Source organism: Botrytis byssoidea, assembly GCF_014898295.1.
Source record: "Botrytis byssoidea strain MUCL 94 chromosome Unknown BBYS_021, whole genome shotgun sequence".
Classification (NCBI taxonomy): Eukaryota; Fungi; Ascomycota; class Leotiomycetes; order Helotiales; family Sclerotiniaceae; genus Botrytis; species Botrytis byssoidea.
Window position 1 is genome coordinate 198,610 of NW_024065862.1, and position 25,783 is coordinate 224,392.

The 25,783-nt window shown below is 42.0% G+C and overlaps 6 protein-coding genes across 6 annotated transcripts; 2 read left to right on the forward strand and 4 right to left on the reverse strand.

The window, feature by feature from the left end:
- Positions 1-230: 230 nt before the first annotated feature.
- On the reverse strand, positions 231-3,892 carry EAE97_009233 (uncharacterized protein; the record flags this gene model as incomplete). Its single annotated transcript, XM_038879748.1, has 5 exons — positions 231-380; positions 438-2,735; positions 2,783-3,463; positions 3,526-3,693; positions 3,797-3,892. 5 exons carry the CDS (start codon positions 3,890-3,892, stop codon positions 231-233), a joined length of 3,393 nt encoding a protein of 1,130 aa, XP_038729304.1.
- A 634-nt stretch (positions 3,893-4,526) lies between these two features.
- Positions 4,527-5,366, forward strand: EAE97_009234 (uncharacterized protein; the record flags this gene model as incomplete). The annotated part of the gene is made up of 1 exon (XM_038879749.1): positions 4,527-5,366. One exon carries the CDS (start codon positions 4,527-4,529, stop codon positions 5,364-5,366), a length of 840 nt encoding a protein of 279 aa, XP_038729305.1.
- A 793-nt stretch (positions 5,367-6,159) lies between these two features.
- Positions 6,160-8,063, forward strand: EAE97_009235 (uncharacterized protein; the record flags this gene model as incomplete). The annotated part of the gene is made up of 4 exons (XM_038879750.1): positions 6,160-6,338; positions 6,393-6,868; positions 6,915-7,703; positions 7,771-8,063. The coding sequence occupies 4 exons, from the start codon at positions 6,160-6,162 to the stop codon at positions 8,061-8,063; spliced, it is 1,737 nt and encodes a 578-aa protein (XP_038729306.1).
- Positions 8,064-9,320: 1,257 nt separating this feature from the next.
- EAE97_009236 (uncharacterized protein) lies at positions 9,321-10,857 on the reverse strand (the record flags this gene model as incomplete). Its single annotated transcript, XM_038879751.1, has 4 exons — positions 9,321-9,529; positions 9,592-10,009; positions 10,075-10,161; positions 10,216-10,857. 4 exons carry the CDS (start codon positions 10,855-10,857, stop codon positions 9,321-9,323), a joined length of 1,356 nt encoding a protein of 451 aa, XP_038729307.1.
- Positions 10,858-16,770: 5,913 nt separating this feature from the next.
- Positions 16,771-17,260, reverse strand: EAE97_009237 (uncharacterized protein; the record flags this gene model as incomplete). Its single annotated transcript, XM_038879752.1, has 2 exons — positions 16,771-17,106; positions 17,204-17,260. 2 exons carry the CDS (start codon positions 17,258-17,260, stop codon positions 16,771-16,773), a joined length of 393 nt encoding a protein of 130 aa, XP_038729308.1.
- A 7,434-nt stretch (positions 17,261-24,694) lies between these two features.
- EAE97_009238 (uncharacterized protein) lies at positions 24,695-25,159 on the reverse strand (the record flags this gene model as incomplete). The annotated part of the gene is made up of 1 exon (XM_038879753.1): positions 24,695-25,159. One exon carries the CDS (start codon positions 25,157-25,159, stop codon positions 24,695-24,697), a length of 465 nt encoding a protein of 154 aa, XP_038729309.1.
- Positions 25,160-25,783: the final 624 nt, after the last annotated feature.

Here is a 25,783-nt window from a genome sequence, read left to right on the forward strand (position 1 = left end):
ATTCTTGTGGAATACAATCATTCACAAGTTATCTACATATCATGATGTAAACATATCCATCTAAAACTACGCATTCTTGACCTCTATGATGACGAAGCGCATAGCAATTAATCCTCGTAACGCCCTACCCAAAGCCATGCCTTCTGAATGAATACACATGGCAAGTTCCTTTTCGTAATAGTAACACACCGAGCTATTTTGACTCGATTTATTCATCCTCATCTACATCCTCATCTCTTTCTACCCTTAGACTTGCTCTTCGAAGACGAAGCTGGTGCTGGACTTGAAGCATTTGAAGCAACGCTTGAAGCTCTTGAAGAGGGAGTTGTTGAAGCTGCTTTACTCCCAGCAGTAGACTTGACATTATCCAGTGCTTTGTTCTGAAAGAATAGTTAGTAATCATGTACAAGTTTGCTGCGGTAAATAAATGACCATACCTTAACACCATTCTTTGACTTCTTTTTGGCAGGAGCCATTCCCAAAACGCTATCCTCATCATTTTCATCATCTTCAGGTTCTCTCTTGGCTTTGCCATTTGCAGTACCATTTGCAGGTTTAGCTGCAGCCGGCTCGTCAAATTCTCTAGCAACCGTTGTCAAAAGTGTTGTACATCTTCTGCTAATCTCAATAGGAGTTCTGCTCAAGAAGAACCAGTCAAATCGGAAAAGAGGACTCTCACGAATATCATCCCGGATTTTTTCGTGGATACCATCACTATCAACTCCATACTTGTCTAGAAGAACGAGCAAGAAACGATCTTCTTCCTCAGTATAGACCTTCTTGTTTGTAGTTGATACTGAGTAGTTGATCTTGAGTTGTTGTAATGGTACTCGGTATTGTTGCATTTTCTTGCGCAACATTTTTCTTTGATGATCCATCTTTCTGGTTTTCTCCTCACCAGCTTCAATCTGACCGATGTGTTTAGCATAATCAGCGATTTCGGTATACCGTTGCCAGAAGATCTTAGCGTAGGCTTTGATATCCTCCGGCCCCTTACTGTCCACTTCTTCAGCAATCATATTGTAATCTTTACGGCCATATTTTGCGGAACCGTTAATAAATTGTTGAAAATCTCGACGATTCCAGTCAGCGAAACCTTGTTGAGATAGGAGTTGCTTCTCTTCTTGCTCTTCTTCGGTAAGAGGAGTAGCATTGTCAATCTCCAACTGCTCCAAGTTACGTTCAGCCTCACGATCCGAGAGATCTTCATCTGTACCATCTGCTAGAGGAACTTTGTAACCGATTTCTTTACGATGAAACGCAGTCTCACGGTCTTGTAAATCTCGTAGAGTTGGTGGAAAGAATTGATAGTCATGAACTGTGACTTGCTTAGGCGCTTTGGGTGCTTTAGGTTTTGGATCGGCAACACGACCGCCAGTAGACAAAGCTTGCTTGTAGTATTTGTCCATGGAATAAGATTGTTCCTTGCGTTCACGCTTGGCCGGATTAATCCAAGTCATACCAATGTCTTTCTTTTGATTACTGAAATCTTTACCATCCCATTGATAAGCGGATTCTGATGTGAAGTTCTGAAGGTCGTCGATACCAAGTTTCTCGTAACGGGCATTGAGCTCTGCGGTACGCTTTTCACCATGCTTCAAAATTTCATCAATGTCATCATCGTCAAGGTCTGCACCCTTTTCTGCAAGAGTACCTGTTGGTCCAGTAGTCGCGAAAACCTTTTCGGCTCCATGCTGGATCATGTTCAACAGATCATCCTTATTAGCAGCTGCCTTAGCAGCAATCTGAGCACGACCTTGTTGAATAACGAGTTGATCTAGACGTAGTTTCTGTGCAGCACGTTCTAGAACCTTTTCTTCAATGGCGTTCTCAGTGACGAATCGATAAACAACAACTTGTTTTGTTTGTCCAATACGATGTGCTCGATCCATAGCCTGCAAATCGGCTTGAGGATTCCAATCGCTGTCGTAGAGGACAACAATATCAGCACTGGTCAAATTGATACCAAGACCACCAGCTCTGGTAGTTAAAAGGAAGACGAATTTTTCGCTGCCTGGCTTGTTGTAATCATCAATAGCCTGGATTCGATCCTCGTGTGCTGTACCACCATCAATTCGACAATACTTGTATTCACGGAAAACACAGTAATCCTCAAGGATGTCTAAAAGTCTGCTCATCTGAGAGAAGATCAAGACTCGGCTTCCAGCTTTCTTCATACGAGTAAGAAGTTTGTCCAACATGACCATCTTTCCAGCGTTGAAGACCAAATGCTCATCGGTAGTGTAAGGTGGTCCGGGTTCAGCACCCTCAAAGAGATATGGATGGTTGCAACATTTTCGAAGTTGCATGACAATGTTCAAAAGTCGTGTCTTGGATTCACGTTTTCCACCCGCACCATTGACTGCGTCGATATCCTTCTCAAGAATCTTTTTGTACCACTTGACTTGCATGTCGGACATTCCAATGTACAAATTAACCTCCTTTTTGGGCAATAAACTCTTTTCGACATCCGCCTTGACACGACGAAGTAAAAAGGGGCGCAATACGCGATGTAATTGCTGGACAACGGTATCTTGATCTTCTTGTTGGCCAGAAAACCATTGATCAAATGCCTCAGCATCACCGAAAACATCTGGAAGCAAAAAGTTGAGAAGGGCCCAAAGCTCATGCAAATTGTTTTGCAATGGTGTACCAGTGATCAAAAGTCGATTTCTTGAATTAAATAAACGAATAACTTGAGCAAGGGAGGACTCTTCGTTTTTGATACGATGGGCCTAGTTTAGTTAGCCAGGGATCATTTTCATGGAATAAACAGTCCTACCTCATCAATAATGATGTATTCCCACGCAAATTTCTTCAAGTGAGATTTCTCTCGGAGAATCATTTCGTAACTTGTGATACAAACATCGAACTTTTCGTCGATAAGTCGCTCGTTGATCAAATTATTACGTTCCTCCTTGGCTCCTTGGAGTACCAAAACATTGACCTCTGGCGTCCATCTTATAAACTCTCTCTTCCAATTATCAAGTGTAGATTTCGGGACAACAATGAGATGAGGACCAGTAATATCCATAATATGCCTCAAATAACCTAAAAAAGAGATTGTCTGTAAAGTCTTTCCGAGACCCATCTCATCTGCAAGGATTCCCGAAATACCATTCTCATGGAGAGAAACCAGCCAATTCAAACCGGCGACTTGATAATCTCTCATTTGTCCTTGAATGAAGCCTGGCGATTCGCGGAATACAGTCTCCGCAGACCCTCCAGCCTTTTCGTCTTTTAAGAGCTCCGCATCTTCTTCTGCTTCTGTTCTGCGGCGTCTTTCATTGGCTGCACCTCCCTTTCTATCCGCACTCTTCTTCTTTTGTTCAGCCTCTTCATTCTGGCGATCAATCTCGTGCATAATTTCCTGGATTCGGGGATTTGGGTTTGTTTCGATGAAATGTCTAAATAAATCTGTCAAGCCAAGAAGATATCGGAAACGTCGAATGGAGTCGTCTTCCTATAATAGAGAGGATCAATCAGCTGCTACTCTAGAAGATCAGTAAAAGCCGGTTAAAATACCTTCGATTCACCAAGACGATCATGTTTTTTGCCAAAAACGCTCCGACGCAATTGAGTAGCTTCTGATCTTCGTTTACGTCCATATCCTGCATCACCATGAACGCTACTCTCTGTTGTATTTGGATTGGTATCAGAATCTTCTGTAAAGTCTGGGGTTTCATCGACATCCTAATGCGCCAGTTAATACATCATCACTTTAGGTCAATGTACGTAGAAATAAAGCCTTGACAACTTCTAGAGAAAATGTATTGTAAACTAGAACGAAACATACCATAGGGTCAGCATGTTGCTCTTTAACTTCAGAGACGTCTGCCATGGACATATCTGTATCGACGTTACTATTGCGTGAAGAACGTGTTGGCGCCATCTTGATATAACTTCAACCCTTTCTAGGGCACTTGATAGTAAGAAGTGTATCACTTATGCGCCGACGAGGAGAAGTGCTTCACGAGATGGAAAGGTATAAAGAGTTTTGATGATGAATAGGTTCTTGAAATCAAAAGAGCAATACTGTTTGTTGATTGAGGTTGAGATTGAGATGCAGAAATTAAGAAATTGACCTGAAGTGGAATTTCGCGTTCATTGAATAGAATCTACAGCACAGGCGTGAATGAACGCGGTACTGATCACGGAATACGGATTAACTACCACGCCGTGGTTCACAGAGCACGGGTCGAGAAAAAGTCATTGCTCTTTGTCTCTTCAAAAATCAACCAGAACCTCTTCCACTCCACAGCACAGAAACTGTTCGAATCCTCATTAAGGAGTCATATTTAAAATTCCAAGTTCTTCTTCTTTATTGAACTTGAATACGAGAGTTGTTTGAGGTTATTTCAGTTGATCGGATTTCTGCGATTCCTTCACCCCGAAAAGGTACGTTGCTAGGCTAAAATTAAGGGTCATTACATTCTATAATCCTGCGTCTACCCGTGGAACCCATCATCTGACTAATTTCCACCTTTGTTACAGAACTCAGTACAAACTCATTTTCAACAACAATTATGGACTCCATGAGATCTTTGAATACCTCTCTTCCAGGGGGCAAATCACCCTCAAAACAATTGAACAGCGACCCTCCGCAACAAGTTCTTATCGCACAATTCAAAGCTGCCGCTTTATCTGTCACCAATCTCTACAAAACTGCCGCTGCAGACCAGGGAAGAGCTAGGGCTGAAGGTTATCAAGATGCACTGGATGAACTCTTAAGTTTCCTCGATAAAGAAGACATTGGGTTGAGCGATGGCGAGGGTTGGAGGATCCGAAGATGGGCGACCGAGAGATTAGATGGTCGGGACACAGCATCACACAACGACAGCGATGACGAGGTTCTTGAAAAAGGAGATAGGGGATCATCACCAGTTATCCAAAGATCGCAAAGTTCAAGTCATATTTCGGCATCAACTTCTAAACCAACAAGAACCGCTTCTCCAATGAGCGCAGAAGTAGTGCCTCCACCTGCGGCCGTTGTTCTGCCCGACCCAGAACCTCCAACGATTACAGCGCTTCCACAAGGCACATTCACTTTCCGATCTTCGCAGCAATATCCACAAGATCCCGATATTTTATTGTCAGATTTAGATTTATCAGATAAGAATCGCCCTCAACCCCATGATAATTTCGGTAATCAGTCAGCGGGTATTTCCCTTACTCGGCCTTCACGAACCAACGCAAGACACAGCAATCATTCGTCTCGATTAAACTCTAGATCTTCGACGACACAGATAAACAGAGGAGCTGGTCAAAAGAGGAAAATAAATTTTGGGGATTTCTTTGATTTGGGAAATTTAGGGCATGGAGATGATTCTTTCGGTGGGGGTGGAAAGAGGGGAAGATTCGTTTGAACCGCCACCGCCTTCCCTGCGTGCAGAGTGTACATAGCGATGTATTATACCTTCTATGGAGGGTACTAAACCACATCTTTACATTTGGTGGATTACGGACGATTTGTAACGACCTTGACGATAACATGCCTACACAAGTTCGGGAACTTTGTTCCTAAGCAGCATTTAAACGGGGGTAATGGAGTAGGGGAACAGAAGACCGTGCATTGGAAGGCGTCAATTAGACAGCGAATTTACCTGTCCATGGGGGCAATCAGGGGTCTCTATGTATAGACTATTTTTCTTTCTTTAATCATCAAGTTAAATACCCATCGTTAGTTTTCGAGTTTTTTAATTTTAGAGAATTTTCCGTATTTCAGATTACGATACGACGAAACATTGGCAGTATCTCGATCAGTGTCGAAACAATGCCTCCTCTTTCTTTCCATCATATGATAAATTTGAGATTTTAGACATCGTGTTCTAGCAATTCTCCGGTTTTGTATAAGTGACCGAAATATTCAATATTGCCCAGAAATCCAATATTACAATGATCGTTGCGCCTACTACAGCATTCTTCACGTATCCACGTCTACATTATTCCGCAACGATCGTCATAAACGTTAGAGCGACATAATTTCCAAGACGCATACCATGCCACGGACTGAATATCTGGAGCAACGCGACTAAGCCTATATCTGTGAATAAGTAGTCCATCAATTCTCAATCCTTTTGCTATATATGTGATGTTTCTCAAGTGTTGCTAAAGAGTATCCATCTAAATTGCCAAACTACTTTCACCAACGTCCCTACTATGAAGTTTTTGACTGTCCTCTTCCTCCTTGGTTTATCAGATGCACATCGGTGGCAGGACTCCGATGCCTGTGGCTATATAGTTGGTGGCTTTCATGATCATGTCGCAAGAGATGTACGAGAATTGGATTGCTCTAATTACATACGAACTACTGTTACTCCGTCATACATAGCTTCTGGGTACCTCCAATTCATCATTCAATTGAGTATATCCAATACTAATGATTAAACAAGTTTGGTCACAATCACTACAGTGACTCTTAACGAAATCACCTATACGGAAGCCAGCACAAATATAGTATACGTGACCGCCAGAGACGTGAAACCACGAGGCGTTGTTATAGTCACTGTCACTGGAGACGCCATTACACTCACAACCACGCTGGAAGCAATCACAAGCACGACTACAGAAACCATTCCGCCATATGCGACAAGTGCTTGTCCGAATCATAATGCATATGTTGAAGCATGTCGAAGTCACTTAAGCGTGGTGATAGCTACCATCACCATCACAGCTTCTACTTCGTATATAACGGAGTACACTACTGTGAACTTACCAAGAACTTCGCTTGAAGGTTCGACCTTTGCACCCAGTTCGAATGTTGTGGAAACTAGCAGTGTGATTTCTTCCATTGATGTTCAGGGACCAACATCTAGCAATAGCTTGAGCTCGAGCTCAACTGTAGGGGCTGAATCAACTTCTGTGAATGGTATGCATTCTTATCTGCCAATTCATTATTGCGCTAACTTGCTCAGTTATTGCCTCATCCCTTTCATCTAGTAGCTCGTCATTCGAAACACTTTCTTCCGCCCAATCATCCGGAACATTGATCAATTTATCCTCCACTCTATCAGCCACTACCATTCTACCTACTGATGTGTCGACATCTACTACTAGAATTACTCTTAGTGGTGATTCATCCACTCTTACATCTATTACTGGCAGTCTATCATCGGGACCTTCTTCGCAGGAGACAGTCACCCTGAATTCACTCTCTAATACATTTGGTTCAGACTCGGCTTCGTCCAGGAGTACATCAACGACTTCCTCATCACACTCTCTTACCTCGGGCATAGGAAGCTTCCTTTCCTCTTCCTTTGTATCACCGCCAACATTTTCGACCATTTCATCTTCAAATTCTTTAGTTTCCAGTTTGAATGCATCCTATACTACACCTTCATCATCAACTAGCACGGGTTTCTCAATATCCTCTTCGAATTTGATCACGGGGACGATCTCGATCTCTCTATCTGTATCTTCACTGGCTCCCACCACTTCATCTACAATTTCCCATTCGAATACCTCTTCCAGTTTAGCATCAGCACCATTATCTTCAACAACCTCTTTGACATCCCTTTCATCCACATTCTCCACGATCACATCTCAGCTGGTCACAAACAGCTCTCTCACCTCTACTTCTCTCCCCACCTCATCCTCATCTCCTATCCCTCGACCTCCTGTCTCTCCCCTTATCGCCACGTGTAACACCCCATCCGCTTGCCGCCAAAATCAATATTGTTCTTCAGACAACACCTGCTTATGTCGTATGTCTCCCTCTTATTCCCTATGAGATTTCCCATCATATAAACCACTAACACGTCTCTATCATAGAACCAACAGTAAGCGGTACTGGCTATTGTATGGCCGATGCACCCTGCGCAGCCCTCTCCTCCTGCACCATTGACTCTGATTGCGGCATCGGTTCCGCATGCATGAGAACTTGTTGTTCTACTAATAAATGTCTTTCGCTTCAGGGGTTATGTCAAAATCCCAATACGGCGATTGTTATCTTTAAGAGGGGCGAGAAGGGGACGAGCGGTCATAGGATGGTTGGAGAAATAGCAGATGGGGAGGAAGAGTGGACTAACAGGGGACCATGGGTGAAGAGGCTAGGGAAAATGTGAGATGGAAATTTGCTTGCTGTTGCAGTGTGGAAAATTAGTCATGGAGATTTGACATTGGAGTTCATTTGGCGTTTTTCTTTTAAGTTATACTGTCACTACCACATTATGAATGATATGCAAGATAATAAACATACTTTGAACTTGACTCATCACTTGCCCTATGTATTGAACTCAATCTCTGAAGGAAAGCATGGAAATTTTAGAGTTTCATCAACACAATGCTTAGAGGAACCATTTGACCACATCCCTTCTCATCAATGACCGAGAAATCAAGAGAACCCCATCGAAATTTTCCTAAACTCGCAGTCCTTGCTAGCCAAACCAACCTTCAGATTTTCCGCACACTACCCAAAGCCCATAAATTGTATTGTTCAATCAATATCCAACACACACTCTAGCCTTTATTCGGGTCCTCATCTTTAATGGGCATGGGTTCAAGCAACATTAGTTTGAATGGGTACATCTAAACTGAGAAACTTCAGAACAACAGACCTAACAGAAAAAGAGGACAGCTTGCACGGCTTTAAGGTCTCTTATAACGGATTCTCATACCACATCACACGGCCAGAAATATCTCACAGGGAGCAAAGATCACATTCATCAATGTAAAGCAGGTAATTGCAAAGAAAACTAGGGTACTATCCAGTAGGCATCCGGTGCAGAATAAGCTGCGTGCCCAAAATGTTGTTGTTGTCGACCCATATCATCCATCATCATTGATTTATAGACGCTTTTCATGACCCTTATCTGATATGTTTACCATAAGAAATCCTTCCCAATCGTCATCATCATAATTTCCATATCATCCATCCCATTCATTCAATCATTTAATTACACACCACCAGGGCATATAATGTCTTCATAGCCATTTGTGTAAATGCAAAACCCGGATGTAGAAACGAATATGCAGACCATGCTGTTATGATGAAAGACTAAGCAATTTGGTATAGCCAAAGAAAATGAAAATACCACAAAGAAAAGTGAAACCAAACGTTATAACCCCAGATATAGTAGCAAGTAAGAAGTTTTGTTCATCCCAGGTCTCCGAGTCCATGTATCACAATCAGCACTTCATCTAGTTGGTGAAGCCATTGACCTGAATTTGAAACCATGATCAACCAAATCGTATTTAGTGAGAAAGAGGTATAGCCTAAAGAATCGATGTCGAGGAAATTGAGATATAGAAGTAGGAATTTTGAGCGGAAGATGCTGAGATAGATATCTATATCGTTGGGGAGTAAGTTTTGGCAAGTCAACTTATTGTTGGCGACGGTTTTGATCGTTGCCGTTAGTATAGCCACGAGCTCTACCAGTCCACTGCATATTGGTGTCGTTATCATGCTCATTGCCATTCTCTGGGACAGAAAGATGATTTCTGTTCATCGAGTCACCAGAGGACGAGTTTGTGAGACGACGTGTGTGAGGAGGACCGATGGGACCGAATGAGCCACCAGAGCTACGACGATCTGCAATGATAAGATTAGTTCCTGCTGATCATGAACAGTATGAGATGTTAAAAGAAACATACCACGACCATTTGCAACACCTTGAGCTGAGGTCGGGAGGGAGAAAGACGTGCCTTCTTTGCGACGCCAAGATTGAGACGTACGGGATGTTCCACCAGTTGGAGTTGGAGTTGCACAAGGTGCTTCAATTTGAACATTTGTTCCAGTCTGTGGAGAGACAGAAAGACCATGTTGACGACGATACCAGTTTGGAACTCCATGGTTAAGACCAAGAGAGACTTGCGTGGCCTTATCCATCGGCATTTCGTGCTTGTATTTACATCCAACTTGAGTGAAAGCGCAAGTGCCTTCATGAACCCACTTATCGCAGTAGATCTTTTCTCTGCGAAATGGACCACCCATTGGAATCATGACATTGTTTGCTGGAGGAACACTCGCAGGGGGGTTAACAGCGGAGGCAACGATAGAGTCAATCGCCAACTTGAAAGGGAAGTCAGTATATATTTTCCATTAATGGTATATCTGGGAGGAAGATATTCTCCTACCTGAGTTTGATCTCCTTGTCGACGGAAACCACCTTGCTGATTGAGTCCAAACATTGGTGGGCCAAGCGGTGGAAGCTTTGCTACGACCTTAAAACAACTTATGTCAGCATATCACTTGAAAACAAAATGCTCTCAACGTACCTTATTCGGAATCATAGGAGTGGCAAACTCTGGCTTTGGTGAGCCATGCTGAAGTTCTGGGACAATGATGAGTCCTTCTGGACCCTGGTGACGAGGAATGCCATTAAGAGCGGGAAGCTCATCAGCTGGAAGAAGTCTCGTGTAAGAGCCATCAGCTCGGCGAATGCCATAAGCAAATGCAGAGCTGATTTGTTCAGGAAGAGGATAGACAGGACCAGGGCGAACCATAGTCAGCGGAGTAAAGCCTTCTGGACCTGTGTAAGACGGGTCGGAGACAGATGGGCGGCGCCAACCGTTGCCGTTGCCGTTCATGTTGCTGTTGCTGTTGCTGTTGCTGTTGCCGTTCATGTTGCCGTTGTTGTTCATGTTGTTCATATTGCTCATGTTGTTCATACCCATGTTCTGAATAGGGATTTGGGTGGGCACTGTTCCGTTTCTACGGATACGTTCTTCACGCTCGCGAGCTGAATGAAAAGGATCCATCTTGTCTGGAGTAAGACTACGGGTACTATCATTATCGATCGAGGTTAGCGGTGAAATCATTTTTGTATCGATCGCATCAACTGCGTCACAACTCTCGTGAGAAGACTCAGGAGAGTTGGAAAGTTTGGTTTTAGAACATATTTTGACTTGAGTTGACATGTTGAATATTTGATAGAGATAGAGATATCAGGTTATGAAGAGAATTTGAAAACTAAAGGTACGAACGGTGTATATTCGCAAAGTATTGAATTGAGATTGCGGGAGATCCTGGAAAATGATTAATCGAATTAGTCAACACCCTTAAGAATAATAACAAGGATAAAGAATGATTCTTGGAACAGACCTCTAATAAGGATTCTTCTAGAGCTTTGATGAAAGCTTCTGATGAAACTTCTCCGTTTGCTCTTCCAAATAAGGTTGGAAGCCTGCGGATAGCTGCACTTGTTTGCGGTAAGCCACAGACCACAATTCTTCTGTTAAAAACAGGGGCAAGCTGCAGGGACAACGATGAGAAATTAGATAGCTTACCTTACTTCCAAGGATTTTGAAAGATCACTTGAAGACCTATGTAATTGTAAGTTGATGACCAAGGATACTTGTGGAGAAAAAGTTGCTAGAAACATAAACTGGTACTCTGCAGCAAACGCACACACTGCTTTGATTAATTTATCCCAAAAGAAGATGATTCAAGAGTTTACAAGTTTGATGTTTGTTGATACCATTGACAAGGAGCGCAATGTGATGCCATGGCAGACATACCAAAATTAATAACGTGAGGAGCATTGATATACGTACAGACGATGTGATAGAATTATTGATCTATTGGGTTGAACCTGTAAATCAACGGGTCTATTGTTTGAATACAAAAAGGTATGTTGAGGTTTCTGGTTTGTATTTTGCGATCTTGGGTTGCGAATTTGAGGATGTGACCACAGCAATCAAAACGCAATAAAATCTGTACAGGAAAAGGGGAAGAAGTAAGGCAATTTGCTTTTAGGAAGCTCTATCTATGATAGAAGAAGACGGGAAAGTTCAGAAAAGGAAGTAGCGTGTTGAAAGTACTGAGTTATTTCATCTGGAGGTAGTTGTAAAGGCCGAGAAAAGAAGTAGCCAAGGCCGAAATCAACTCAGGTGTAAGCACTTTAAGAATTGACTGAACTAGGGCTTAGCACATCTTTTTCGTTACTGCCAAGGATCCAGCAGCAAATACTTCGAGTGAATTTTAAAATTTATCACATGAGGCGGCCGAGGTCTTCCTCAACCTCTACTCTGCGAAGGAGCATTCCGGTCCGACCAATTGAGATGGTCCAAGTCAATCTTCATAGATGATAACCCTATAGAGTGAAGCTTTTGATGCACGTGTTCTCTATGAATTTCATGTTTAAACCGCTGTTTGAGGAGTATATCTCTCTCATGCTTGAAATTCTCTAAAGATATTGAATTCTGCGATTACATGTCATAATTGTATGTGGTCGGTCAGAAGAACTTTCTGTATATGCTTGCGCCTTTCTTACCCACACATACACACGTGTGTATATATAACTTTGTGTGGTCCAGAATGTGTGTCGCATACCTCTTTGATGTCATCATAGCTGTGGTTTACAACTAGTGTCTTTAGAAGCGAAAACTCGTTGATTCACACAACTACTACCAAGAGAGGCTCAAACACTAGATTTTACAAGGTTTCAATTCTTCTGCTTCTTGTACATGGGCACTTGGTGAATCTTTGATCCGAATTTCTAGGCCACAGGCTCAAAATAGCCAATTTCCTCTTGGTAATCATGTGTGGTTGAAGTTGTGAACAGGGGTTTTGCAAAAAGAAAATATTAATCCTTGAAAGCCAAACGGCCATCATCTTGTCGCATGTCTATTTGATTGGGGTTAGACTCCAAAGGATCTTCTGTGGCGAAAAAAGAACAAGATCCAAAAATATGCGCGCCTCTACATATTTTGCCAAGGCAACAAAGGTCAATCTATGCGAACTCGTACATAGTATAAGAAACAAGACCTCTTTAAGAGCCACTAGGCCATGAATCATCATCAGCACAAGAACCTTTGTTACATGTCTTCTGTCTATGTGGCTATAAATGGAATCATTTGAGGCCGAGTTGAGCTTAACATAGCAATAGTATCTCAACTCAAATTTTGGTATGCTTCTGAAACGCATGGGATACAACACCTTTAAACAGCAAACGAGAGATGTAATGCTGTTGAGTTCAGAACCACTCGGATCTAAGATCTTATCCTCTGAAGACCTTCTTGATTACTTCTATGCGGCTTTCGATGTGAAATGTAAAAGATTCTTGGAGAAGCACGAGAAGATTCATCTTTCCGTTCTGCAACTGCAAGTTTAGGTTCACATGGTCAAAGTTACAATATTCTAGTCAAGATGAAAAGGCCTGTGTGCTGTGAAGGAGCAGCGCACACCGAGAAGCACTTGATAGAACCGTTAACGAAAAGCTTTTGAATGACAGGGGAGATATGGCGCTTGCCAAAGACCGAATCTCATGAGGTCTTAGGATTCGTGGTTTTATAATCATTCTCGCGCCAACAGTGTCATCAAACCACGAATCAGAAACCAAACTCGCTGCTGATAGTTACTAGAACGCAAGAGACGTACACCCAGTACGTATGTCGCGACCGATTTCTGAGAAAGCGTCCAATTTATCATGCTTCCCTGCGATCTTCATCATCATCTATGAACAAGCTAGTTGTCAATTTCCGTCATAAACTATGATGGCTCAAGACATACGAAAACTTTTAATAGACAGGCCCAAAGCAGCGATCTACTTGACTTTGTCAGAACAAGGCTGGCCAGTGCGAGATAATCAGGCTGGGGTCGCTTCTCCAAGTGCAGGAATAAGAGGAAGAATCTCAACTTACTATGTGATGAGGAGGAGGACGCTCTGAGACTTCAGTGTTATTCACTTGATGAAGTCGATCTGTGGTTCTACTAATGAGTTCGCTGGACCAAACTGCTTTCCAGATCATAGGCGCTGGATTGTATATAACCCAGAGCTTCTATGTCATGAAAAATTACCGCGTGTTAAAGAATGACCTCGTCCAGCTATGATTCATTGCCATGGTATATAAAGCGCCAGGTACAAAGTGTTCCTCGGGTGGCATCGGCTGGCCACAGGAGTACAAATTCCTGAAAGTACCATTATCCACAATCGTGCGCTGTCAGACAGTCATTCAAATAAAACCAAAACTCTCGTCCAGCCAAGAGGGGAAGAAGAGGGGTGGGGGGCGTATGGTATTATGACACGATCGTTGTCTGTTACCACGTGGAATGTTTAGCAGAAGATCGGAGATTTCCGGAATTGCTTTATTGTCTCGTGGAGCTTCGGATGGACCTCAAAACGACATGGGACTTTGATGATATTAGTGACAATGAGAACCTTTAGGTTTCTACGCCGATAGAGTGTCGGTACCAATCTAGTTTTCGAACTTCATGAAGTACGCTTTCTGCGGTAGATAGTTGATTTCAAGGTTTCATGACCAAGTCTGATCCTCAGATCAAGCCAAAGCTTTGCTGTGACTTCTTATTAAGAGGCCCATGTAGATATTTGCAGATATGATGGAGCCACAGGACTGGTATTTTGCATCAATCTTGAAGACATTGGGAAAGTGGGCGTGATGCTGAAGCGCTGGTAAATTGAGAGTAAATTAGGAAAGTGATCATTTAGCCATGTAATGAAGGTTGGTGGTTGCTCTAAGGTATTGCTGCTAGAACATGAAGCATGGTGCTTCGCAGGCCGTAGGGTAGGACCAGACTAAATTCCGAATTCTGTAATTGGCATTCGAGGAAGCCTTGTAGTATTTCTGCAAGGAAACTCGAGAGTGATATAGCTGAAACAATTGCCTACTGAATGCTACCCACCGAGCCGTCTTGTATATACCTATCCGCGACACACTTAGAGACGAGGGGAAGAATTTTTGTTGTCAGCGGCACAATCGAAGGATTGGAGGAAGAAGTCCGTATCGCCGAAACTCTAATTGATGTATTCGCAGGGGTTTTATCGTAAGAAGCCAGATCAATTGGAAATCTTCGAAAACTATGAAGTATGCCAGTTAGCGGATTGTTGTAGGTAGTGAGGTATGTATGTATGCATGATGATAGATGGTTCCCGAGCGAGTCTGTGCAACCCTGGATGGCGATGTGCAGGGTTACATGCGCAAACAATTGGGGTGGCTGATTGCATGTCTCGGGTATTACCATCTATGCCGTCCCAGAAAATAGACATGCAACGTCAATCATGCGGTTTCAATTGAAACCATGATGGAAATGGAAAAGACGTTGGTGTTGATGTTGAAAAAGGACAGCTAAACGATTGAAGGACCGAAGACGCTCTGACACCATCTTCTAGCTACCTTCCCAATGAGGAATGCACCTTTTCGTGTATGAGCTGATTCTCGCAGGGGCATTTCACATCTTCTTGCTATGAAATGGGAATTCAATTCACCGGAAATGACTTTGAGTTATGTATTTGGCAGCTAACAATATGATGGCCGCCAGCGGCTAATCTAGATACATCGGTCGTAATTATTCACGACTTTCTTCTTCGGTATTCTGGGCAGGAGAATCTCTCAACCAGAAGAATCCTCTTTACTCCCAATGTTTCAAGGATCTACGAATCACAATTGAAGGATTCATCACAATGGCACAGGAATCTCAGCAGCAGCTTGAGGTTTCAAGAGATGGCAGTCACTGGAGACTCCAATGACCGAGTCTACTCAAGATGGACTCATTATCATGGCATCGTGTCTTGATGAAAATGCAATTACGTGGGGATGTACCAGTCATGGACAATCTTAAGATTGTAAAGCAGAGATTTACCAACATCTAATCCCTGAGTAATAGCAAGCAGGTTCACACGATAAAGGTGAAATGAGGAATACGTGCAGAAGATTAAGTATCAAGAGCAATTCCTCCCGGAATTGGTACCCAGGCTTCAAGTGAGCTCTTAATCCTATTACTTTAGACCCAACTACGCAACTGCTTCTAATATAACATAAGAAGATGCACACAAATTTGACAACAAAACCTCACACTCCACTGTTCTTGTATCAATCAATGGATCTACATGCACTAAAAACCACAACCACGCGATTTCTTCATTTCCATCATCCTTCTCTATCATTAAGGGGTATATCTGTGCCAATGTCTGAATTTTGTTGCAGATTGTAAAAGTCTTTTTCGTTTTGCACATTTAGCTGTTCCAAGTCCAACCACATTCGACGAGAGACATGATCAAATCCACCACTTTTCGACAATTTATGATCAACTTGCAACACCCTCTCGACCCTAACTTCAAAAAATCTTGTTGTAATTCTTGGAAATGTATCTATACAGCGTAAGGAACCTTCGAGTGGATATGATTTGGCTTTGTTCTTGTTTTCGAAAATATACCCTTCTATCTCAACTTCATCCACCCTTGTGCTACTGTGGCATCAAAAATCTTTCTGCAATGAGTGGTGCAGCCCCAGTATTCTTTTGATGACAGCTTCTCATGTTTGTTGCTACCCTTGATTTTTTCTGTTTCTGCCGAGTGTATTTGATGAGATGCCTGTCCATGTGGTCTAGAAGACCAGAAAGTCGTAGTTCTTGTTCTTGTCTTTGCTCTTGTCTTGTCGAAGCTCCTAAGGTTGTAGTTTTTCCTGTATTCAGAGTCTTTGCAATAGTTAGCTCCTCCTCACAAAGCCTCTGCATGATATTATTCCATACCTTTGGATTTCCATTAGATACCCAGTCCATCTTATCAAAGCTAATGAGGCTACACTTGTTCTGCGGCCAGACTCTTTGTAGTTGTTAGCTTTGTCTTACTGAAAGTTTACTGGGAGTTATCGGTTGCCATTCGCTCCTTGTAGTAGGTCAATAACATCTTACCGAAGCTACTAAGGATGCCAGTGTTTGGTATTTGGAACAAGGTCAAAGAGTACTTCCCTTTTGTTATTCGCCGTCGATTCGTTACCAATCGCTTGCTGTTCACTAGCCACTTGACATCACCATAAAATACATAGAAATCTGATAATAAAAGTTGTGCGCGGGAATGAAGATTGGATTGTGAATTAAATCAGGTCTCTTCGCCCGCAGGCGTAGAAGACATCATTATTACTCATTCCTCCAACGGCAAAGTGCGAGCCGAACCAATATCCCTCCAAAGGTAGGGTACGAGCCAATCCAATATCTCCATTATCTTCTCCCTCTAGAGCTCCACCAGCTCCGCTAGCAGTAGTGTCTTCAATATCTCTGGCAGCAGCGGTTCCTCCTCCCCTATCGCCGTCAACACCATCAAAGCTAGCACTGCCTCTCTCACGTCTTTCCATCTCATAGTCGTGGACCTTCCGGGTAAGTCGATCGTCGTGATACTCTCCCAACTTCTGGCAGATGTAGTATAGGAGAAACTTAATGACCAATCACTAGTATACATTCGAATCTAAGTGCTGCAAATTTGCGAAACGCCCTTGAAATTTTCCTGAAAGCATTTGATAAGACACATACAAGAGTGCAGCCGACAATGAGAAGCGTCAACATGATTCTTGCCGGGAACTGACCCATCTTGATGAGCTAGTGGTGGATATTGTGAGAATTTGGTTTTGATTTGTTTATTTCGAGGACTTTGATTTGATTCAAAGTATTTGTGGTTGTTTTGACAATTTTCAGCAACCCAATGTCTACCTATCAAGAATTTCAACCAACCCTATCCAGGCGGTCAAAATAACTGCGCCAACCGCCTTAGATATCTGAACTTCTGTCCCATCTCTTATTTCTTAAACCCCCATGAGGTTGTGATAACCTTTCTGAAGCTTTTATTGGCTCTTCATATTCACATAAGGGCTGTCTAGCACATGGCACGGGTGCCCGGGGAGATATCCACCACCTCAGGCTCTTCTGTTGCATGTCTGTAAAATATGTGGGGCTTTCAAATGTACTGAGTAGCCAGTAGAATTCATCTAATTTCCAAAATATTCGGGCTAGCATATTGAATATAGAACAATTCGGGACATGACGGAAAGTACCTTTCACTAGCTCATTTAAGAACGCCACTAGAGTTTCAGATGAGCAACATAAAGGCATATTCACATCTTTTTAATCAGCTGGCCAGTTACAAGAGAGAATAATATAGGCTCTCAACATTATTTCCCGCATCAAGATCCCGTGTTAGACTAAATTTTACAGAAATAGCAAGTACATAACAATTGTTGCATGCCTGATGTTTCATAGTCTGACATAGATATTCAGTGATACGCTAGCTTGACTATAATCATCTAGATAGGATGCGCCATTTAGCTCAATTAGGTTTAAAAAAAAGGAAGTGCCCTCCAAGACCTTGGCTTGTTAATTGTTTGGAAATCACAAATTAATCTGAATAAATTAAAGCATGATCAAACAATTCACGTAGACTGAAATCTCATAAAAAAATAAACAACTCATTGAACAAATTCCTTAGCAACCAGTCCATGAGTTGTTGTTTGTTAATTGTTGATCTTTGGTATTGTGAGAGTGGTCTAATTGCTTGCTAATTTCTCGGTTATAGCCGAGCGAAACACGGGGTAAAATATGTTTTTTTACTCACAAACCTTGACTCATTGGCACAACACAACAAACAATGTTGAATCTCTTAGAAAATGATGAACTTAAAAAATCGTATAATTCCATTGTTAGACTAATGCATCTGTATATCTATTGCGTCATCCTACCTTCACATGATGCTTCTCAACACTTTTATTGTCAGCACCCTCGTCTTTGGCTGAAACCTCTTCAGAGATGAATGCATTGACATTTTCTTTAATCCAGAGTGGCTTTGGAATATAGAATTAGGTTGACTCATGCTAGATATCGCATAACTTGCAATATAAACGTAAATACCCACGGCTCAATTATTCCGGACAACTCGATTGCCACACCACGCCACGGCAATAGCAACACTTTCGAATGTCTAGCGAGTAGATACTGAGCGGGTCATCCAATAACTTCAAGGGTAAACCAAAGCCAAATTCTTTACCAAGCCCTAGCTAGACTTCGAGAAACCAGAGACCTCTGTCGATTGTTGGATGGACAGGGTGTTAAAACTTTAGTATTGGCAAATGCAAAAATACGAGCCTTTCGAATAAATGAGCTGTATTTCTTCATTCAAAGGCTCGGAGTACTACCAAACTGCAGATTGTAGTAAGTTCATAAAAAAGTCCTCGGACTATGGTAAATTGATATATTACAATACTGCAGATTTTATAAACTTGCGGTTTGTAACCATAACTATTTCTATAGCCCCAATCGTTTGTATCTATCTCTACATAGACAACAACAAACAAAATAAGAGACCTGGCTTATACCCCAAAAGCGATACCTCTATATAAACAAACATTTACAACTCAAATCTCATGGTGATGGCTCACTCATTGTCTTCACCACTCAATTGACTTCTGCAACTCCTCGGTGACTAGACGAGCCCTTGCGAGACTCGCATTTGATACCACACATTATGAACATAGCACCGGCTTTCAGCAACGCCCAACTCTCACCCGCACTAAATAATAACAAGCGTTACCAGTGCCACCAATCCAACTCATCTCCAAGGAAAATGTGCTATACGTGTTATGCCTATATCTCTTCTTCTCAAGTATGGCATTAATTGCTATCTATACAGCCCTGTGAGCTTTGGACCAATATATAGATTCCAGAAAAGAAAGTACAACTCAAATAACTATAAGAAACCAAGAACAAAACAATACCCTCAAACTTCAACATCACAAGTTGTATGAACTTTTAGTAGACTCACCCTACAAAACTCTACGGAGAGACTGCTTACCCCGCTCAGGCTCCATCAGCTCTACATTTAGTGCAAGTCCTTCACATGTAAAGCTATTAACAGCAAACAACCAATCTGGTCATCAACCATTAAGTAACGGCCACAGACGTACATTAATATGTGTAATAAAACCATGCTAGTCTGACTAAAAACACCGATAAGATTCATGGATTGTTGGCTGATTTATAACTATACATCCAACGATATCAAGATCTTCATAAAACCGGTCAACATCAGTGTCAGAAATGAAGCAATATTTTGCGCAAACCGAGTAAAGCAATATACGCAATTTCACATCTGTTTCCATTGAGTAAAAGGCATCCATTTGATGATAGTGAAGACTCGGCTCCCCGCAGATCTCCTCTCGGAGAACACTTACTCAACAGGAAAGGTAACCAGCTATCTTGTACATGGGAACACGAGTCGCGTTCTTTCGAGTGCCAGATCCCAAAGTAGCCATACTCCCATAGAGATCAAAGCGGGTCCTGATGGGCACGATTCCGCACCACGAGCCTCAATCAAATCGACTCTGATCCTTCGTTTGGATGCAAGAAAACTGGCAAAGAAACCAGCAATACAGGCCCTGCTACTATTTCCTCGAACAAAAAATCAATACACAGGTAAGAAATCGCTCATCAGCAATAAGCGATACAACAAGACATAGAAAGACATTTCGGAGCAGGAAGTATTCTTAGCCACAGGCGCCAGAAACCCATCATTCAGAGCATACAGAGAATTAAAAGCCGAGAAGATGGAAAGATTAAAGATGATCTGGTCATATACCCCCCCAAGGGGAAGAAGAACAATCGGAAGATTAGGATAGTACAGGAACATATAAATCATGCATCACATAATAAAAAATTTCTCTCTATGAGACGCTAGAGATCCCGTCTCCTATCTATTGCATATTATCGAGGTAATATTTCACTCAGAGATAAAGATTCTTGATTTGAGCTCACGCATTCCAATCATCTAGATCATGCCTAGTATCTCTAATGATGATGCTAAGTAAAATTATGATTCGTGCTCGTCATCTCAAGTTCTCAACTATCCTAATCTTTCCTTATACATCAAGCTCGAATTCATCACCAAAATTTCCAATTGAGATTAACCCATACAGTTCTCTCCACACTTCCATCCACGTCTGGACTTCTAGTATGTGGTCCCATCTACCTATTACATCTTGTACCGAAACACATTCGATTCTCTCTTTTTGATTTCCGGCACAAAAGCATGTTTATATTCCCTCTTCAAATTTATTCGAACTCTAGAGTTGTAAGTCAAAGATGTAGTCGTACTGCGTAATCGCATTTCTAGAGCAACTTGACCTCAGCGTCCGGAGAAACCCCCTCATGAAAGAGGGCCAAAAATCATTTCGCAAGTTTACGATTTGTTAGTTTCTGAGTGTGCTTTATGAGACAGAGAGAGCTAGAAGTTTTGAGTTCTTTATATCTGTCTTACCATATACATCTTAGTTTAAATAAATATGAGCGCTTTCACCTCTAAGTTCAACGATAGATTATTTTTGCTAGACAAGCAAGAAAGTTCTTTCTAACTCTAAGATGAGGATGAAGATGATGGAGATATGTAGGCATGCGCTTTTTGAAAAGTATCAATCACATTCTGGAAATGCAGGAATGAAGGAATAATAGAACTGTGGTGTTCAGAATGCGAGTGTGTACGACTGTGTCATGCATATGAAACGTAGTTTGGCAACCCGCAGCCAAGAAGAAAGAGAGTTATTCGTGGAAGTAGGCGGAGATACAAACTGTCGTATCTGATGATATTCTATGTGTGTGTTCTATTTGTGCTATACAACCATGAATATGACCGCATTCACGGAAAAAAGACTGGGATTAAGGATTCTAAGAATTCTCAAGAAGAAATGACTTCAAGATTGTGATGAATCTTGATTGCAATAAGGAGGGAACGAAACAAATCCACCCGTGTAAGCAACGAGATAATACAGAATACACGCACATTAACCTCTCCTTCTATCTCAACTTGCCGACTCGCTACATCTAATTTGTATGATAAGATCTTACAATACAATGCTCAGATTGCACATAAAGACCTCCATATGAAGATGAGGATACCGTAACAAAAGCTTTCATCGATCTATCTATCTGCACGATATCAATCCCATTCACACGAATCAAAAGAACACATACACAGAAATCAAAAGTACACTTAACCCTCCCTCCCCAAGCAGCCAAACCCCACAAGAACAGAGTATTAAAACGAAACATCCCCTACCCTTTCTCCAATCCACCAGATTTATTTGATTCATGTGGCGTTGTAATCATGACTCGTACCTACAGTCTCCGAGCCTAAAATTCCAAACCCCAGAGTACGTCACCCACGTTACCCACACAGGACTAACAAGTCACAAGAGTCATCTGATATTCCCCAGATTCTGATCTCCATCTCCATCTGCATAGAACCAGGTAAGATAACCTAGCAGTATGTAAGTGCACTCAACTCGCCACCTCTAGGAACCCTCAGATCCTCGAACCTCTAGGATCCCAGAATTCTCAATCCTCAAAATCACTCCCGTCAAAATTCTAGCTTTAAATAGACAGATGAATTCGAAAAACAGAGAACATAGGTATACACAATATCCATCTCTCAATCTGCAATACGGTAGACACAACCGAAGTACCAAATCTTAAACCCCCAACATCTTCTTTCACTTCACCCCCTCCCCAACCCCTCCCCAGCACCCAGCACCCACCTCAAAACGCAAAACTCAAAACCCCAGACCCAGAGCCCAAAACGCCACATGAAAAGTTAATGACTAATTAATCAATTCATACCACACCTACCTAAGCATAACGCAGCATCTCCACGAGACCGGATAATGCGGGGTCCGGGGGAGGGGGGGAGCGAGCGAGGCTGTCTTGGCATTAGTTTTGTTTGTTTTATTGTGGAGGGAAGAATGTTGTAAGCAAGAAACAATAAGCAAGTACGGAAAGCAAAAATTTAAAATTAAAGCGCGAAACAATAACGGAGCGGTTATATACGGGGTTATTTGTTATTAGGGGGAAGGGAAAGGATAAAATAGATTATTATCTAAGTACTGATAGATAGGTACTTTATGCAATACGGAGAACTATGTATTGTACGAGGAAAATTAAGTTATATGTCGAAAATAAGATTATATACGGGACTGAGTAATTATAATACAATACCTACGATGAGATGAGATTTATATTATATACCATCTGCCTCTAGCTAAAGCAGCAATCACGTTTTTGTCAATTGAATCATTTATGGGATTGTTGATTCGTGTGAGATGGAAATCTACTTCCTCTGTATGTATCATATATATGTATACTAGTGCATATATACATACCTAGTACGTACATACATACACATGAAACCTGAAACTCACACTTCACTTCACAATCCACATCGCCTTACTCATATCGCCTCATCACCAATGCACACCTCAAATTCCCCTTTATTCTAAATAGAACACATGTCTAAATACCTAACACATGTATACCTCTGTCTCAATCTCCCCTTTTCGATCCCTACATTACCTCACCCATCCATCCATCCATCTATCTTCTAGAAATCACAAAGAAACCAAATGAAATCAAATCAAATCAAATCAATAGTCATATTCTATCATCTCCTCCCCTCCTTCTCCCATCCCGTCTCCTCTAATTTCCCAACCCAAAATGCGGAGAAACCAGAATATAGGCGTAGGTGAGGCACAGCCCACAGATACAGATGCAGACATATGGTAGAAAATGATGTGATATGATGCGATGCGATGCGATGGAATAATGTACTCCATACCTACCTACCTGCCTGCCTACCCACCCCCAACAAGCCCCTCCAACAATTCTCTTACACAATCGAAATCTCCATTGGGACACCTCACCATAGCATATATAATATAACACATGTCTCAGTAAGTCCACACGCATCCATATCCAATTACTCCACACGTGCACTCACTGTATATCCCTCGAGTCCGTAGTCCGTCGTCTCCATGAGGGAATTATTCACTTCTATTTCGATTTCGATTTCGATTTCGATTTCGATTTCCATCTCTGGAATGTAATACCGACTCAGAAAAAGATAATTTACCAGCTCAGCTCAGCTCATTTCAATTCATGCAGGAGAGGAAAAGGAGTCAGTCTTCGTAGATAAAGGGAAAAAGGAGAATGAGAATATACCGGTAGTATAAGAAGTTAATTACCTATCTTAGGTATCTAGGTAATGAGACCCAATATCCGGGAGCGGGAAGTTGTGCTGTGCTGTGCTGTGCTGTGTAGGTAGGTGTGTAAGTATAAAAATAAGTGTCTTGGTTTACCCAGTAGGTATGTTTTATGTATTCATTAGTCATACACGCATGCACTAGTGTTTTGATGATGATTATGATGATGATTATGATGATGATTATGATTATGGTTGTGCCAAGCGGGGTATTGGCAGGAGTTGAGTTGAGTTGGTTGATCTGTAACCTTGATGGCTTTATTAGGTATTCTCAGATTTGCTCCAGAGTTAACAACAAATAATTGTAAAAATTGAGATTGAGATTGAGATTGGATTTGTATTAATCGTATCGTATTGTATTGTATGTAATATAATGTAAAATCTTCACAACGAAGAAATATCCTACTAAACCAACCAACTAACCAGTCTCCCCTGTCTCCCCAAACATAGAAAAAATCCGGGGTATCATAAAGTGACTAGGTAGGTACTTTGGGTGATAACATACATGCAGCGCCAATCGCTCATTCGACCAAAGAAAAAAAAAAGGAAATGGAATGGTAAATAACATCAGATAACTTTTTGTGTGCCCCCGTTTCCTTTCCTTCCCGTTCCTTTCCTGCCTATATGCCATTTGTTGACTGGTGGATTTGTTTCCCCCTCCCCGTTTGTTGCGCCGTTTATGTTGAATGCGAGATGATGAGATGAGATGTTGTGTGTGTGTGTGTATTAAGAGGGTGAAGTAGTAATGTTGAAAACGCCATCATAATGCTTTTGAGTGTTGAAATGCGGAGGTGTGTCTATCTGCCTCCCCAGATAGGTAAAACCATGCAATAGAGTACAGCGCCGCGCTGTGAAGAAAAAAACATAGGTATCGTAATGCAAATACATGCACAAGAATGCATGCATGTCTCGAGACTTCTTTGAAAGAAAAGAAAAAAAAAATCTCTCAACTCCTACGCCGTTCTCGTCGAGTTCCTCGAAGTCCAGCGCTCGAGGAATCCTCCACTGCGCGCACTTCGAATGCTCCCATTGCTATCCTCGGAGCTGGTTGAGCTCTTGCGTTCGCTGGCGGGTCGGCCACTGGTGTAGTTTCCGGCGCCGCCGCGTCCAACGTGCCACATGCCTCCTTCGCTCATCTTCTTTTCGCGGGTGCTTTGACGTTCGAGTTCTTCGTCGAAGGAGAAGGGTGCTTTCTTGGAGGTGGGGAGAATGTTGCCGGCGCCGCCGCGACCGCTGCTGAATTTAGATGAGGTTTGGGGTAGACCGAGAGTGAAGAGGGAGGCGGGACCTCGGGCGTTGCTACCGTTGGTGGTCTTGGGGGCTTTGAATGTGTTTCCTGCTCCACCGCGGCCGGAATGGATGAATGAGGATGTGGCGACGTGAGGGTGAGGTTCGGTGACTTGGTATCGGGTTGTCATGGCTGCGGTTTGTTTGTTTGTTTGTTTGCTTATTTGGTTGGTTGTTGAGGATATAGATGTAGGTTTGGTAGTTGATTGAAGGGTGTTTGAAAGTATTCAAAGGTTGTGAGTGCTTCTTGAAGATTGGTTGATGAGGTAGTCAAGTTGATGTGATGTAGTGAAGTAGTTTATGGTTGAGTGTAGTAAATGTTTAGGTTATAAAGTGAATCGATGATGAAACTATAGTAGCTTTTTGATTGTATGAGTGCGTAGTAGTGATAGTAGTAGTTTGATATTGATCTGATGTATTATTTGAGTAAGAGTAGGTAGGCAAGAGCAAAGGAATGTGGGCCAATGTTTTCTTATATCCTTTTTTCTCCTTAATCCTTCTATTATTACTCCTCACTTTGTATATAGAATACATAGTGCAGGTGACTCTTTTTCACAATACGAGTCATCTAACTAAAAATAAATAAAAAGTTTTTTTCTCTTTCATTATTTCCTTGTTCAAGAATGTTTCCTTCAAACTTTCCAACGCATTTCGCATTCTAAATTTCTCACGATGTTTGACACTTTGCAGTTAGAGGTAACCGCTCTCCGCTTTGCTGTGAACTAAACAACCATGAGAAGTCATTTTCCATACAA